The sequence below is a fragment of the Schistocerca piceifrons genome, chromosome 5, assembly GCF_021461385.2.
Source record: "Schistocerca piceifrons isolate TAMUIC-IGC-003096 chromosome 5, iqSchPice1.1, whole genome shotgun sequence".
NCBI classification, from domain to species: Eukaryota; Metazoa; Arthropoda; class Insecta; order Orthoptera; family Acrididae; genus Schistocerca; species Schistocerca piceifrons.
In genome coordinates, this window is record NC_060142.1 from 666,008,753 (window position 1) to 666,025,866 (window position 17,114).

Here is a 17,114-nt window from a genome sequence, read left to right on the forward strand (position 1 = left end):
TCGAAACCGTGGCCAGAGTTATATGAAAACCACCTTTTCTTTCCTTTCTTTCCAACTGGATGGCCGTCCTTTATTCCTGCTGCTGTGTGATCGTTGCAGCCATGTTCAAAATATTGTATAATCGAGAGACGGGATTTCAGCAGGAAAATCGGGGCAGTCCCGACTACATCGGAACACCTAGCAAGCCAGTTTGTGTCGCCGTGCGCGTAAAGTGTAGGCTGAGATGCGCGCTCTGACCTGGAGGCAATGTGGCTCGTGCAGCGGGTACGACTTGGTGCCGAACTCGCGTCCACACAGGTAGCACACCACTGTGCGGGGGCGGCCCGGCGCCCTGGGGGCGGCGGGGGCGTTTGCGGCTGCGGTGGCTGCCGCGGGGGCGGCCACGGGGGCGGACGCAGAGGAGGCCGGTGCTGGTGCGACGGCGACGGTGGCGGTGGAGGCGGACGGCTGCGGGCCGGGGGACTTGTCAGGCGCGGGGGCGGCGGCGGAGCTCTGCTGCTGCTGCTGCTGCTGCTGGGCTGTCGAGGCAGAGCTGCGGAAGTTGATGGGCATCGGCTTCCGCACAGAGCTCTTGGGCGGCTGCGGCGGCGCCTGGGCCTGCGGCTGCGGCTGCTGGGCCTGCGAAACGACAGACACACACGCGTCTACCACGAGGCTCAAGAGGCGACAGCAGCTTCAGAGAGCAGGGCTGCTGGACCATCAGCGCCCTTACACGAGATAAACACAGACGACTAATTTTTAAAATCGATCGAGGAGCTCTAAGGCCAAACAAGCACAGCACACTGACACAGCGCATTTAAAACAGCATACTGACCTAAAGGAGGTCATATTGTTGTTGTGGTCTTCAGTCCTGAGACTGGTTTGATGCAGCTCTCCATGCTACCCTACCCTGTGCAAGCTTCTTCATCTCCCAGTACCTACTGCAACCTACATCCTTCTGAATCTGTTTAGTGTAATCATCTCTTGGTCTCCCTATACGATTTTTACCCTCCACGCTGCCCTCAAAATACAGGGCTATGACAAATGATTGAAGCGATTTCATAAATTCACTGTAGCTCCATTCATTGACATATGGTCACGACACACTACAGATACGTAGAAAAACTCATAAAGTTTTGTTTGGCTGAAGCCGCACTTCAGGTTTCTGCCGCCAGAGCGCCCGAGCACGCAGTGAGACAAAATGGCGACAGGAGCCGAGAAAGCGTATGTCGTGCTTGAAATGCACTCACATCAGTCAGTCATAACAGTGCAACGACACTTCAGGACGAAGTTCAACAAAGATCCACCAACTGCTAACTCCATTCGGCGATGGTATGCGCAGTTTAAAGCTTCTGGATGCCTCTGTAAGGGGAAATCAATGGGTCGGCCTGCAGTGAGCGAAGAAACGGTTGAACACGTGTGGGCAAGTTTCACGCATAGTGATGTGAAAGATTCAGTGTTTAAACCTCCTCTACCAAGAAACGTGCCAGAACTGCGAGCTCGCATCAACAATGCTTTCGAACTCATTGATGGGGACATGCTGCGCGGAGTGTGGGAGGAACTTGATTATCGGCTTGATGTCTGCCGAATCACTAAAGGGGCACATATCGAACATTTGTGAATGCCTAAAAAAACGTTTTGAGTTTTTGTATGTGTGTGCAAAGCATTGTGAAAATATCTCAAATAATAAAGTTATTGTAAAGCTGTGAAATCGCTTCAATCATTTGTAATAACCCTGTACTAAATTGGTGATCCCTCGACGCCTCAGAATATGCCCTACCAACCGATCCCTTCTTCTAATCAAGTTGTGCCACAGATTTCTCTTCTCAGCGATTCTATTCAGTACCTCCTCATTAGTTGCGTAATCCACCCATCTAATCTTCAGCATTCTTCTGTAGCACCACATTTCGAAAGCTTCTATTCTCTTCTTGTCCAAACTATTTATCGTCCATGTATCACTTCCATACATGGCTACACTCCATACAAATACTTTCAGAAACGACTTCCTCACACTTAAATCTATACTCGATGTTAACAAATTTCTTTTCTTCAGAAACGCTTTCCTTTCCATTGCCAGTCTACATTTTATATCCTCTCTACTTCGACCATCGTCAGTTATTTTGCTCTTCAAACAGGGAAACCCCTTTACTACTTAAAGTGTCTCATTTCCTAATCTAATTCCCTCAGCATCACCCGACTTAATTTGTCTACATTCCACTATCTTCGTTTTGCTTTTGTTGATGTTCATCTTACATCCTCCTTTCAAGATACTGTCCATATCGTTCAACTGCTCTTCCAAGTCCTTTGCTGTCTCTGACAGAATTACAATGTCATCGGCGATCCTCAAAGTTTTTATTTCTTCTCCATGGTTTTTAATACCTACACCGAATTTTTTTTTGGTTCCTTTACTGCTTGCTCAATACACAGATTGAATAACATCGGGGAGAGGTTACAACCCTGTCTTACTCCCTTTCCAACCACTGCTCCCCTTTCATGCCCCTCGACTCTTATAACTGCCATCTGGTTTCTGTACAAATTGTAAATAGCCTTTCGCTCCCTGTGTTTTACCCCTGACACCTTCAGAATTTGAAAGGGAGTGTTCCAGTCAACATTGTCAAAAGCTTACTCTAAGTCTACAAATGCTAGGAACGTAGGTTTGCCTTTCCTTAATCTTTCTTCTAAGATAAGTCGTAAGGTCAGTATTGCCTCACGTGTTCCAATATTTCTACGGAGGTCATACAAAACAATAAAACGAAAGCAAATAAAAACAACGCAGAGAAACTGCTGGTAAAGTCCATGATACACACAAGAACAAATGTGTTCTAAAAGAGACTACATCATTGTGGGTGGAGAAATAATCGATGACGCGGCCACTCTGTAAGAGGCTAAAATCTGCCTCAATGAATTTTGGGAAAGTGGCAAGACAACATTTAAAAAAAAAGCCAGTATGTTCCATCAGAAAGGTCCGAATAAAATGAACTCTGTTTCGTCTTCAGTTACATTCAGTATTTTTTTAGTTGAAGCGTTTAGTTTATCCTCTAATGAAAGACGAGAATAAAAAAGTAGTACTTCTGCTTCAGGCGCGTTATACTCTTGTCGTAAGAGTCACTACTGAAAAAAAATCAGGTCAGTTAAGTTTGCTAGACTGCTCAATCCTCATCTTCTAGGACATAAAAGGGAGGCAGCACGCTGTGATAAAGAGTACAGTCAAATCCTGACCAAGTGCTCTGAAGTTGTTAACTGCGAAACAACATAAATTTAATTTTGGTCAGATAATATCAAATATACGGGGTGTTTCCCAATTCATGTTACACACTTTGTAGAGGGCACTAAGCAGATAAGTTTCACACAGTAACCCATGCCCGGAAATGTTATCCTACGACGTTACAGAGCGTCGAAGTTACAGGCGCCTGCATATATGTATATATATATACATATATATATATATATAGTTATAGTATATATATATATATATACGCCGGCGCCTGTAACTTCGAAATTTATAAGCGAAAATTGTTCTGACACCTCTGACTGTAGAATACATGTATTTGTACTGTTGTTGCTAAGATTGTTGGGCTGCCAAAGGAAAAAAAAATCCCTAGTAAACATGGACTCTAAAATGCCCACTTTAAGAGGTATGAGCAGTCCATGTTCACTGTACATTTTTTCTTGTTGTGGTCCATACTACCAACTCTGAATGTTTCCCAACAGTACCAATACATCTATTCCACTGTCGGAGGTCTCAGAACGGTTTTAGCTTATCACTTTCGACTCGTTCGTTTCCGGTACAGGGACCCCTACCTCAAATTGATATACTTATCCTTCTCCATCATCCTAGCAAGTCTGTAACATCATCACAGAGTCACCCCGTGTGTACATACAGATACAGGCGCCGGCGGATATGATTCTGAGGCTTTGTAGCGTCGTTGGCTGTCGTTTCCGGACATGGGTTCCCACGTGAAACTTGATGTGCTAAGTGCCTTCTACAGCCTCTACAAGTGTGTAACATGAACTGTGAAAGGCCCTGGAGATGCAAAGTCACTGACTATAGAAGAAGTTTAGGGAATTCCAAATATCGTGAAGAACAGTGAAGCCTCTGAATGAGATGCAATCAATGTAGAGCTCTGAAAGTGAATAGTAAGAACTTGACGATCGATTTGACATATGTGCTAAGAAAATTTTGGGAAAAGCTGTGGTTTCCAGCAGATTTAGCAGTAGCCAAAATATACCCTTTTCACAAAAATAAAAATATGCCAGAATCTGAGAACTACACAAGAATACAGGAAATACTAGTAGTACGAGGGCTGACTCAAAAGTAATGCCTCCACCTTCGTGGCTCTTCAACAGTTGGCAGCATTGGTATGCGACAGGTACTGGCTTGTTCCGTAGCCTCTTCTCTACAGCTCCAGTTGGCGGGAAGCCTTAGCAGTGAACGACTGTGTTGTTACAGTGTGCAGTATGGAACCCTGCGCAGACGGTCGGTCAATGCGATTTAAGCAATGTGCAGTCACTGAATTCTTGACATCAGAAGGTGTCACCCCAAAGGAGATTTTTTTTATGGTAAGGTCTTATGGGACCAAACTACTGAGGTCATCGGTCCCTAAGCTTACGCACTACTTAATCTAACTTAAACTAACCTACGCTAAGGACAACACACACACCCATGCCCGAGGGAGGACTCGAACCTCCGACGGGGGGAGCCGCGCGGACCGTGACAAAGCGCTTCAAACTGCGCGGTTACCCCGAGCGGAACAAAGGAGATTCATCAGAGAGTGAAAACAGTTTATGGTGGTTGTGTTGATGTGAGTACTGTGCGTCGTTGGGCTAGTAAGTTTAAAGATGTTGGGGCGTGAACGTCTGACCTGTATGACAAACAAAACAACGCAGATGGTGTTATCCATGTTGATTTCCTTGATCATGGAACAACAATAAATTCAGAGCGTTACATCACAACGGCTGCGAACTCTGAAACGACGGCTAACAAGGGTCCGAAAGGAAAGGGGAAATGTTTTCCTGCAGCATGACGATGCCAAACCACACACTCCACGTGCCACCACGGTAGAACTTCAGAGACTGAATCTCACCACTGTACGGCATCCTCCATACAGTCCAGATTTAGCACCGTCCGACTTCCATGTGTTCTCGATAATGAAAGACGATCTGCGGGGACATCATTATGCTTCTGATGAAGACGTTGAGAGAATTGTGAGACTGTGGTTGCGGAAACAGTGTGTCGACTGGTTCTGTGACGGCTTCAGAAAACTTGTTCATCGTTGGCAGAAATGTATCCAATTGGCTGGTGATTATGTAGAAAAGTGAATATTGGCAATTATAAGATCACATTCTAAGGATTATTTCTGCGTTTGATTTATCAAAATATTCCCATCCAAACCCAATTAACGAAGGTGGAGGCACTACTTTTCATTCAACCCTCGCATTCAAGAGTGCAGTTTAATCAACTGGAAATGCAAAGACAGACAATACGTATTGATCTTGCTGTTTCATAATGTAAACAGCAAATGGTACTTAGAAATGCAAGGAGTAAGCCGAATACACGTGAAGTGTAAAACAAAAGAAGACAAATAGTTTACGTGCTGTTTGTAGATAACAAACACGAATATCGCAGGTTTACACGCATATCACAGGTTTTTAGAAACAGCATCCATTTAGAAACAGCACATGTACAAGCACAGCGCCAAAACTATTGCACCCTGGTCTGACAGACAGAGGTAATTGTAACAACTATAGAGGAATATCTCTCTTGAGCATTGCTGGAAAGGCGTGTGCAAGGATAATCCTGAAGAGACTGGAAACCTTGGCTGCTCGGATCTACCCTGAGTCACAGTGTGGATTTCGAACTGGCAGATCCACAAGTGACATGATATTCACCTTGCGCCAACTACAAGAGAAGTGCCGTGAACACAAAGTGCCATCATATGTGGCTTTTTTGTTGACCTCAACAAAGCCTTTGACACCGTCAGTAGGGAGGGACTCTGCAGCATATTGGAAAAAATTGGATGTCCCCCAACTTTGCTGTCTTTAATAAGATTTTTTCACGACAATATGCGTGGCTCTTTAATCTTCGATGGCAGTACATCTAAACCATTCAGTATGAACTGTGGCGTAAGACAAGGCTGTGTGTTGGCACCTACACTTTTTGGAATTTTCCTCTCCGGTCTGCTCCAAGTGGCTTTCGAGAATTGCAGTGTTGGAGTACATCTGCATACTAGGAAAGATGGAAGGCTTTTCAATGTCAGTCTTCTGAAGAGTAAGACAAAGCGCTACGAGATAGTCGCTCGTGAACTCCTGTATGCTGATGATGCTGCAATTGTTGCGAACTCCGCAGAAGAGCTGCAAGAGTTAGTATCAAGGTTTAGTCACGCATGCCGCCTATTCTCGATGAGTGTAAGCAGCAGTAGGACCGTAATTATGGTTCAGGGTGCTAACACAAAGCCGAATATCACACTAGATGGCACTATTCTGCAAGTCGCAGATAACTTCTGCTATCTTGGATCTACTATAGAATCAAACATGTCTGTTGACAAGGAAATTGATGCTCGCACTGGAAGAGCTGCGACAACTTTTGGCAAACTCTCTGCACGTGTTTGGAAAAACAACAAACTCTCTTTGACCACCAAAATTCTTGTACATCAAACTTTCGTCCTCAGCATCCTTTTGTATGCATCGGAAACATGGACTACGAGTACCTACGCCAAACAAGAACGTCGCCTTAATGCTTTCCACATGCGGTGCCTGAGATCCATCGTCGGAGTAACGTGGAAGGACCGAGTGACAAACGAAGCAGTGCTATCTAAAAGTAACTGCAACAGTAATTTCAGCTATCTTTAAGCAGAGACGACTCCGCTGGTTGGGACACGTCCACCGTATGGATCCTGACAGATTACCACGTGAGGTGATGCTTGGAGAGATCTCTACAGCCAAAAGACCTGTAGGACGTCCTGTATTGAGGTTCAAGGACTCCTGTAAATGGAGAGCTCTAGAATCGACACAAACAGATGGGAGGCACGGGCTTGCATGAGACCAGAGTGGCGTGATGATATATCATCTGGAATGTCGAAGCACGATGAAGGCTTGTTAGAGAGATTAAGACAGATAAAGCTTCGCAATGCTACCACTGCTCCTGCCTCAGCAGCCAGATACACTTGTGACAATTGCGGCAAGAGATGCCGTGCTGCCATTGGCTTGACACGTCATATGAAAAAATGCAACCCACAAACATACAGACACTGCAACAATCATCTACCAAGATGACGTGGCCAATATATATGGTCTGACTTTTAAGACAAAATCACAGACCTGGCAGAGATGTGATATGTGGTACTGGCAGTGATGCTAACTCAGTGTGGCACATTGCAATTGTTGCTGGAAGAAGTCACACGAAGGAAACGCACGACCTAAATTCCTGCATAAATAGCGGACGCCAGGATAGATCAGTCACTACTATTGACTGCTCATGTTTTGACTGTAGTAAGTCTAAACGTATATAACATCAAAAAATGCTTCTTCTGTTCGTCTGACGATGATTTTGAGGTTACCGTTTCTCTGGCTCCTGGTGGTACACTGTTTCGGCCACGGTGTGGTTCGTAACACGTATGCCACCAACACAGGGCGCCTTCTGCAGAAGGCGTTTGCCTACGCGCGGCTATGGCGAAACCTTCAGCGGACCAGTGCAGTGAGTGACCTGTTTCGACAGCGAGCGACTTTACCTCGGAACTTACGCTAGCGTATTACTGTATGGAACGTTCACGTTTTTCAGACTTGATTCAGTTTATCTCTGTTTCACCACCTCTGTGTGTCTGTCTTTGTAGAATACTGTGTATGTAAAAGAAATGGATACTACGCTGCTCTCCAAAAGTTAAGGAAGAGCTACACAAAGGATGAATGAAAGTACGCGAGCATGTGGCCTTAGGTTCCCTAGCTGTGGACAGAAGCGTTACGCGACAAAATTAGTAAAACAATGGGAGAATAAAATTTTTTCTATCTTCAAAACAATTAGCGTTACCGGAAGTGTCGCCAACCGCCAGCCGGGGAGCCTAAACATTTCAACATCGTTATTGGATCAGGCAGAATAGCACCTCGCCGCTCTTAACAGAGACTGGGAGGAACTCAGCGGAAAATGGCTGGAACAGCGCAGACAGAACTGCCTTCGTTACTTCCGTAGAACTACACAAGAGACACTAGGCAGGACGCAACAACGACTAGCGAGACTGACTAACAATAAGCACTAAAGACCCTGTACAAATTCTGTAAGCAAATGCAGCGGAACTGAGAACCGCTGACAACTCGGGAAGAGCAGCATCAATTCGGTCATTACGAATGACGTCATACAGCAGAGCCTCTCCTCGGCGACATAAATACTCCACACCCACTAGCGTTTGCCACTCGTTCATTAGCATCGATGGCGTTCATGTCGTTTGCGATACCAGATGCCCCCCATACAGCCTCAGTTACGCAAATTTCCCTTAACCTACGGCTCAAATGAAGGAACCCTCCCTCCCCCCCCCCCAACACACACACACACACACACACACACATAAAGAAGCCATACAAAACGTTACAACAAATTTCACCTAACCTACGTAATTCAAACGAAGACAGCAATATCAAATCCCCTTCACTCCATCTATCTAATCAAACACAAATCAGAAACTCCTCACTTCAAAGAAATTTGCCTTCCATAAGAAATTACAATCTCCCAAAATGTGGTCTTAACCTACGATAGTCAACTCCAAATTAATCTAGACGGGCCACACACACACACACACACACACACACACACTAATCACTCCAAAAATGCGCAGCACCCAAATCATACCAAGAATTCACAGCACCCAAACCATCCCCAATACACATCCATCTTCAGTAAAGCACTCAGATAAAAAAAACGAATATAACAAACGCTAAAAAATCTAATTATATGCCTCGGAAAAACTTGAAATCTTGGACAAAGAACTGGTGAAGAAAAAGGGAAAATGACATTTAGATGTTGTAATGTGCAAGGTATCTCCACAAAATTTAATATATTACCAACGGAACCTGACAGGTTAAAAATGGGTGTTGTCTTATTCTCTGAAACCAAGAGGAAAGGCAAAGAAGAAGAAGAAATCGCTAAATACATACATCAAAAAAAGTTTTGCATCACCCCGGTTCCCAGAACTCCTGAGGATAGACGTTGACTGTGGATATTGTATCAAGTCACAGGCCCTTTGACTGTTCAGAGATGTAAACAACCATGCGTGAGCAGCGCCTATGGAGGGGGTCCGACAGCCGATCAGTTCCAGACATTCTACCTGGAAGGTGGTACACGGCTACTCGTGTTGTCTGTAGTTCGACCATCCCTAGACGGTCAATACCGCGGTACGATCGCGTCCGCATTGTTACTTTCTGGCAGGAAGGGCTCTCAACAAGGGAAGTGTCTAGGCGTCTCGGAGTGAACCGAAGTGATGTTTGAACATGGTGGAGATATAGAAAGACAGAAACTGTCGATGGCCGGCCGGAGTGCCGAGCGGTTAAAGGCGCTACAGTCTGGAACCGCACGACCGCTACGGTCGCAGATTCGAATCCTGCCTCTGGCATAGATGTGTGTGATGTCCTTAGGTTAGTTAGGTTTAAGTAGTTCTAAGTTCTAGGGGACTTATGACCACAGCAGTTGAGTCCCATAGTGCTCAGAGCCATTTGAACCATTTTTTTGAAACTGTCGATTACATGCCTCGCTCAAGCTGCCCGAGGGTTACTACTGCAGTGGCCGACCGCTGCCTACGGATTATGGCTCGGAGGAACCCTGACAGCAACGCCACCATGTTGAATAATGCTTTTCGTGCAGCCACAGGACTTCATGTTACGACTCAAACTGTGCGCTATAGGCTGCATGATGCGGAACTTCACTCCCGACGTCCACGACAAGGTCCATCTTTGGAACCAAGACACCAAGCAGCGTGGTACAGATGGGCCCAACAACATGCCGAATGGACCGCTGAGGATTGGCATCACGTTCTCTTCACCGATGAGTGTCGCATATGCCTTCAACCAGGCAACGCCGGAGACGTGTTTGGAGGCAACCCGGTCAGGATGAACGCCTTGGACACACTGTCTAGCGAGTGCAACGAGGTGGATGTTTCCTGCTGGTTTGGGGTGGCATTATGTGGGGCCGACGTACGCCGCTGGTGGTCATGGAAGGTGCCACAACGGCTGTACGATATGTGAATGCCATCCTCCGATCGATAGTGCAACCATATCGGTAGCATATTGGCGAGGCATTCGCCCCCATCGTGCACATCTCGTGAATGACTTCCTTCAGGATAACGACATCGCTCGACTAGAGTGGCCAGCATGTTCTCCAGACATGAACCCTATTGAACATGCCTGAGATAGACTGAAAAGGGCTGTTTATGGACGACGTGACCCACCAATCACACTGAGGGATCTACGTCCAATCGCCGTTGAGGAGTGGGGCAATCTGGACCAATAGTGCCTCGATGAACTTGTGGATAGTATGCCACGACGAATACAGGTATGCATCAATGCAAGAGGACGTGCTACTGGGTATTAGAGGCACCGGTGTGTACAGCAATCGGGCCACCACCTGTGAAGGTCTCGCTGTATGGTGGTACAACATGCAATGTGTGGTTTTCATGAGCAATATAAAGGGCGGAAATGATGTTTATGTTGATCTCTATTCCAATTTTCTGTACAAGTTCCGGATCTCTTGGAACCGAGGTAATGCAAAACTTCTTTTGATGTGTGTATGTACGTATTTGGAGTGGGACATCCAAAGCGGTAGGAGCCAAATCAGGAGTCTCCAGTATGGTAAAGAAAGAATGGAAAAAGAGAATCACAAATTGGGAATTTATTATTTAACGTATTTTGTGGTGGAAATTATTCTATTTGCCAGGGAAGTTGTAATTATTGGTGTGTATGCACCCACGAATGCTACAAGAGACCAGGAGGAAGATACTTTCTGGACAACCCTCAGGGAGACTACAGTAAAAATCCCGAGGAAGAAACTGATTATCATGGGGATATGAACGGAGGAGTAGGAATCAGAGAATCATGTAGAATAGTGGGAAAACATGGAGAGACGGAATATAATGACAATGGAGAACGATTGCCTGAAATTTGTGAACAGTTTGATCAGAAAATTACCAACACATTTTTTATACACAAGGATATTCATAAGATTAGAGAAATTCGTTCTGTAATAGATTATATTACCATTAGACAGACAAGTAGTTTCAAGGCAGCAGATGTTAGATGTTATAGAGGAGCGCAGTGCGGACCATTACCTAGCAAAAACGAAGAGTGTTTGGCCATGGAAGAATGCAAAGAATGATACTAACAACACTAAAACGAACTGTGCTGAGAAAGCTCAAAATCTGCATCTCAGTATTGATAGCCTACAAAATGAAAGCACACGAACATTCTTTGCTGCCAGAATGGAAAGGACATTGGAAGAATCATTTGAAGGAAGTACAGAGGATATATATGAATACATGAAAACTAATGTTATAAATATAGCAACAGAGGTGCTGGGCATAAGGGGATACAGCCACAGCTGTACAGGATAATGGTGGTCGGAGGAAATATAGGTGGAATTAAAGAAAAGAGGAACGCATTCAACCTATGGTTGAATGATATATCGGAAGCAACAAACAATCTACAAGAGAAAGAAGAATGAAGTGATGAACAAAATAAGGATCGTAAAGAATGAAGAGTGCGGAAGGATAATGTGACAATGTCAATAGCAAACTAGGATTTGGGAAAGCGAAAGAAGAATGATCAGTATTAAACGGGATTCGAGAAGAGACGAAAGCCAAAACCAATTTCAGCTGATAACACCAAAGGAATGGGAAGAATATTCCCGGAAATTATTAAGTGAGGACAGAGGAGAATATCTGCAAGAAGGAACAGTGGAAGGAAAGGAGAAGGAAGGAAAGGAGATCCAAATTTTAGAAAGTGAGGTGAGTAAGTTATTAAGAACAGGGAAGAATGGTAAGTCTCGAGGCAGTACCAATCTGGAGTCCTTAAAATATGGTAGTGACAAAATTGTGAAACTAACATGGTTATTCAATAAAATGTGACATGGAGATTAAGTACTCAAGGAAATGAAGCTGGGATATATTAATACCATATATAACATAGGACATCGCAAAAGCTGCTCCAACTATCGAGGAATTTGTGATATAAGCACATTAATGAGAACTTCTTGGTAAAATAATCATATATAAGCTCTTAATAAATTTTAAAACCCAGGAAGAAAAATGCGGCTTCACAGCTGGTAGATATTTCGTAAATCATATTTTCACATTACTACAGAAACATAGAGGAAAATCAGAAAACATACGATTAATTTTGATGGGTTTAGAAAAAGCGTGTGATACTGTCCGAGAAAAGTACTTTGGAGAGCATTACATATGGCGAGCATAAAGGGGTCCTTTAATTAAAATAATGCAAAAAGTACATAACATATGTCAAGAGAGAAATGGTAATACACTTTCACAGAAATTTAGAATAGGCTAGGGTCTTTTGCAAAGCTGCCCAATGTTACCAACGTTATTTGAAATCTGTATAGACATAAGTCTTAAGATATGGTCTTGTAAATGCAATGGGATGCGGCTAGAAATTAAAGATGGAGTTTATTTACATCACCTACTATTTGCTGATGATCAAGTAGTTATAGCAGAAGGCGAGGAGGATGCAAATTATACATGTAATCAGTTAGCAATGGAATAGTGAAACTGGGGATTGAAGATTAATTATCAGAAAACATAAAACCTCACTAATGAGGCAGATGACGTATACTTAGAGGGAAAGTATTAAGGCAACACTTTCTGCTATTTGGGGCCCTTTTAGAGATGGAGGAAAAATCAGAGGTAGAAATTAATAAAAAAAAACCGTGGAAAGAAGGTCATTGGGATGCTCAACTCAATCTTATGGAGCAGAAATGTAATAAACCGAACCAAAAGAATCGTACACCAATCGATACAAGAGAGTTTAGTTATATAAGAAGTGGAGACATGGACTACTAATCTAAACACTCAAAAAAAAAAAAAAAAAAAAAAAAAAAACTGCAGAGATATCTTGAGAAAATCAGCAAGAATTTCTCGAAAAGAGAAAATAAGAAACGAAGAAATAAGAAAGAGAATGGAAGTAAGAGAAAGAATATATGACGTGGTGGATGTAAGGAAGTTACAATGGTACAGGCAGGTACGAAGAATGGAAGAAGTCTGATAGAGAACATGATCCTGGAATGGGAACCAGAGGGCTCCAAGCGCTATGGGACTTAACATCTGAGGTAATCAGTCCCCTTGACTTAGAACTACTTAAACCTAACTAACCTAAGGACATCACACACATCCATGCCCGAGGCACGATTCGAACGTGCGACCGTAGCGGTCACGCTCTTCCGGACTGTAGCGCCTAGCACAGCTCGGCCACTCTGGCCGGCCGGGTAAATAGTTACGGTACTTTTTCATGATAAAAGATCCTATTTACAGGGATATAGTCCTAATTATTATTACAGTCTCCACTTCAGTAGTATTTACGATAAATGTGTTTGATAAATGTATATCTTACTGGTAATTTGCAAGAAACGGTGCACATCGAAGTCGCGGCCTCATTGCGAGCGGTGTATATCGAATGCTCGGCTCTCGAAGCGGGAATTATGGATATTGTTTTCTGGTGTGACAACGCAACGTCACGTGAGGGTAAATATTTCAGTTTTTATATTTTCACAACTTACGACTGTCTGGTATATCTCTCTCCAGTGAGACTCTCCCAATTTTCCGAAAAGACGTGTCAAAAGTGCTTCCCGGATATGGGGTAAAAGGAATGGTGGCTACACCAGACACGGTGTTGTGCACGACAGTGATCAGAGATGTAAGTGGTATTATCCATTCGTTTAATAAATTGCAGTGAGTGAAAAAACAGCTGTTAGTCTCTCTTTTTTAATGACTTCGACGTTCGTATTTTGTCGTCTCTCTTGTCAACATCTCGATGGTCGAGCGTTCGACACTTACCGCTCGTAGTGAGGAGCGATTTCGATGGGTACCGTTTCTTGGAAATCACCAAGCTGTCTTATTTGTTTCAAAATATGGCCAAGGACACGACGTTACAGTCGTATTGTTGTGTAAATCGTTCGACGCAAATTAACTGCAACACTGAGCAAAGCTGACGGCTAGTATACCAACTCCAGTTTCATCCCGACTACTTTCTACAGTCTATATACCACACTACGTGAAAAGGAAACAGTCATAAAACCGACGAAGGCAAAGTATGGTTTAGCTCGGTGAGGCTACCTGTTGGTGCCTGGCAGGCGGGTGGCTGTGGAGGCGCTCGGGCTGCTCGTGGCGGCCGCACGTGGTGCAGGGCTGCGGCACCGCCCCCGCCCCCGCCCGCGCCTCCTCCGCCTCCCCCGCGGGCGCGGGCCGCCTGCGAGCCGCAGGCACCTTCAGCTGCTGCTTCTTGGCCGGCTGGCGGCGCGGCGTGGGCGGCGCGGTGCCGCTGCTGGTGCCATCGTCTTCGTCGGTGTGCGCGGAGCGCCCCGCAGCTGGCTGCTGCCGCCCCCGGCGCGCCACCCCCGCCGCCGCCGCCACCCCCGCGAACCTGCGCGACTTGCCGCCGCGGCCGTCTCCGGGCGACGCGCCGTTCCGCTTGGCCGCGTCGGCCGGCGCGCCCGCGCACAGGCTGGAGATGGAGAGCAGCGCCTTACGAGTCAGCGTCATGTCGATCTTACCCAGCAGCGCGATGTCGAGGATGCGCGGTCTGTCCAGGGTGGCCGTCTGCGGCCGCGGGCTGGGCAGTCGCTCCGGCGGCGCCCGCTGCGCCGCCCCCACGTCCAGCTTCAGCGTGGTCGGCCTCTTCTGCTGATTCTGGCTCTTCAGCTTGGGCCACGACGGCGGCGGGGGTCCGTGGCCGCCGCCTTTGCCTCCCGCGTGCATCTGGTCTATGCATGCCACGTCCGCGGTCGAGTAGTTATTCGCTATGGGAGACACGACCCCGTCGCTCGGGCGCTGGGTCGCGATCTGCGGCCTCTCGCTTACGATCTGGTAAGCGCGCGGAGACTTGGAGTGCCTGTCTTTTAGTTCCCACTTCATCCGGTCCGCTTCTTTAACCTCCTGCTCCGGCGAGCGCCCTCGCAATTCTTTCCTCCGTGGACCCGGTTCGTTCGTTTTCCCGGAAATGTCTTCCGTCGTCTTTCGTTCGCCTGAGCTCGCCGCTGGCACACTCGTTCACTCGCGTGCGTGCGGCGCGGCAGTCGGGTACCGACTGCCGGTGGGACGTGTGCGCCGCAGTTGGCGCGCAACTACCGGTTTGTGGGGGAAGGCGGTGACGTCAGCGCAGACCGGGGTGGTGCTACGGGGCGCCGGCGGGCGAGAACAGCGCAGCGAAAAACCGCTGCAGCCTTTGTTGCTATGCGCTAAAGGTCAAGGCTTCACCGGCTTCCTGTAGCCTGTCTAAAATAAACACGCCCCTCCGTGCATATTAGTTTAAAAGCGGAGTTAACAGGTGTATATTTAATGAGGCCAGTTCATTTGTCAGGCGCCCTCTACAAATACACTTTCCCGATTTGTCTCCGTTAACACACTCCGCGAAGCGTACGTCGCTCTATCAAAAAACACGAGAACGTGCCACATTATAATCTCGTATTGTAGGCTCCATCTGAACTCGATTTTCAATGCGAAGAACTAGTATCATTCGAATTATTTTTTGTGTATACTTGAAACAAATGACAACACACTGAGAATTTAGCTTACAGTCCGAAAAAAATGCAATAACGGGGGCAAAGATGATAGCTGCATATCGGCAGCGATATTACGAGCGTACTGCTCAAAGGAAACGAAAAACAACTGATGACATCGAACTTCTGTCAACAAAATCGAACATACTGTAAGTATTTTTTTGGCCTTGTTTACGGAAATCCGTTGTTTTTGTCCATATCCCTTTTCCACATAGAGAAAAAACTACGAGCAGTGAAAATACAAGATGCACGATATCATTTATGATGATATTATTGATATTTATTGAATGCGTGAGCGACAAACCATTATCTTTGACCAACACGAAAATAAAAATATGATTTACGCATGGTTCTAGTTTCTCAACCATACAGTTAGCTTGTTTTGGCCTGCTTCTGACTAGTTCACAACACAAATTCTGACAATGGTCGACGATCAATGAACCCTACGAATCATTGCGGCAACGCTTAATAATGGCTGTTTCATTTATTATGAGTGTACTAATTTACATTATGACAAGTTATTAATCTGATAGGATCATTTCCAAAGAGTGATAGTATCAGTATTCTTAGCCACGTTTATTACCCATGTAAATTAGTAATAAACTGTCGAGATACCAGCGAAACAATACGTTTTTCACCCCCACAATCTCTAGCCACATGTTAACATCGACATCTCGACTGCTAACGAAGGAATTCGGAAAGTTATTGATGATGTGTGTATTTCACGCTTATACAGGGCGTCTATCAGAAATGCGTTATGTATGTATTCTGTAATAACTGCTTGTAAGGTGGTACATCCAAAAAGCGAGGATAGTCAATTCGATTCTCCTTCTACGACCAGTGACACGAACGAAATCAAATACCTCGCTCTAACGCTGTTTACAGTTTATCAGAATCAACAAGCATCCGGATGACCATCAGACATTGTCTCCCAACATATACTGCACCGTAACTTGATTTCCCAAATACAGTTCCCGTGTCAGAATGATTGACGAGGGAAGACTTCTTTCTTGTTGGCCACTGACCGTTTTCTGAAAGGTTGCACGAGCAAATGAAGCTCAAGAATACATTCTTGATCTTTGGAGAACGAAGACATTTGCAATGAGTGGCCATATACGTCAACATAAATAGTATGAAAACCACTGTGAAGTGCAAGGCATGGGGTACTTACCATGATGCCATGAACGGCAATAACGCTGACCAAGTACTATCAACAGAAAACTGGCTGAAACAAGATATTAATGGCAATGAAATTCTAAATTCCGTTTGGAATGTATATCGCAAAGATAGGCTGATCACCGTTAGTGGAGGTGTGATTATAATAATACGATAATATCCTTTAAGGTTAGTACGGATACGGAATGCGGTATAATTTATC

General features: G+C 45.3%; 1 protein-coding gene across 1 annotated transcript in view; it reads right to left on the reverse strand.

Moving 5' to 3' along the window:
• LOC124799186 (zinc finger protein 574-like) overlaps positions 1–15,515 on the reverse strand; it is a 272,342-nt gene extending 256,827 nt beyond the window's left edge. The window contains exons 1-3 of the mRNA XM_047262722.1: positions 14,598–15,515; positions 14,295–14,552; positions 238–618 (exon numbers count right to left, since the gene is read on the reverse strand). Coding sequence (XP_047118678.1) covers positions 238–618; positions 14,295–14,552; positions 14,598–15,092 — 1,134 coding nt within the window. The 5' untranslated portion in view covers positions 15,093–15,515. The remainder of the gene's footprint in view (positions 1–237; positions 619–14,294; positions 14,553–14,597) is intronic.
• Between the last annotated feature and the right edge of the window lie 1,599 nt (positions 15,516–17,114).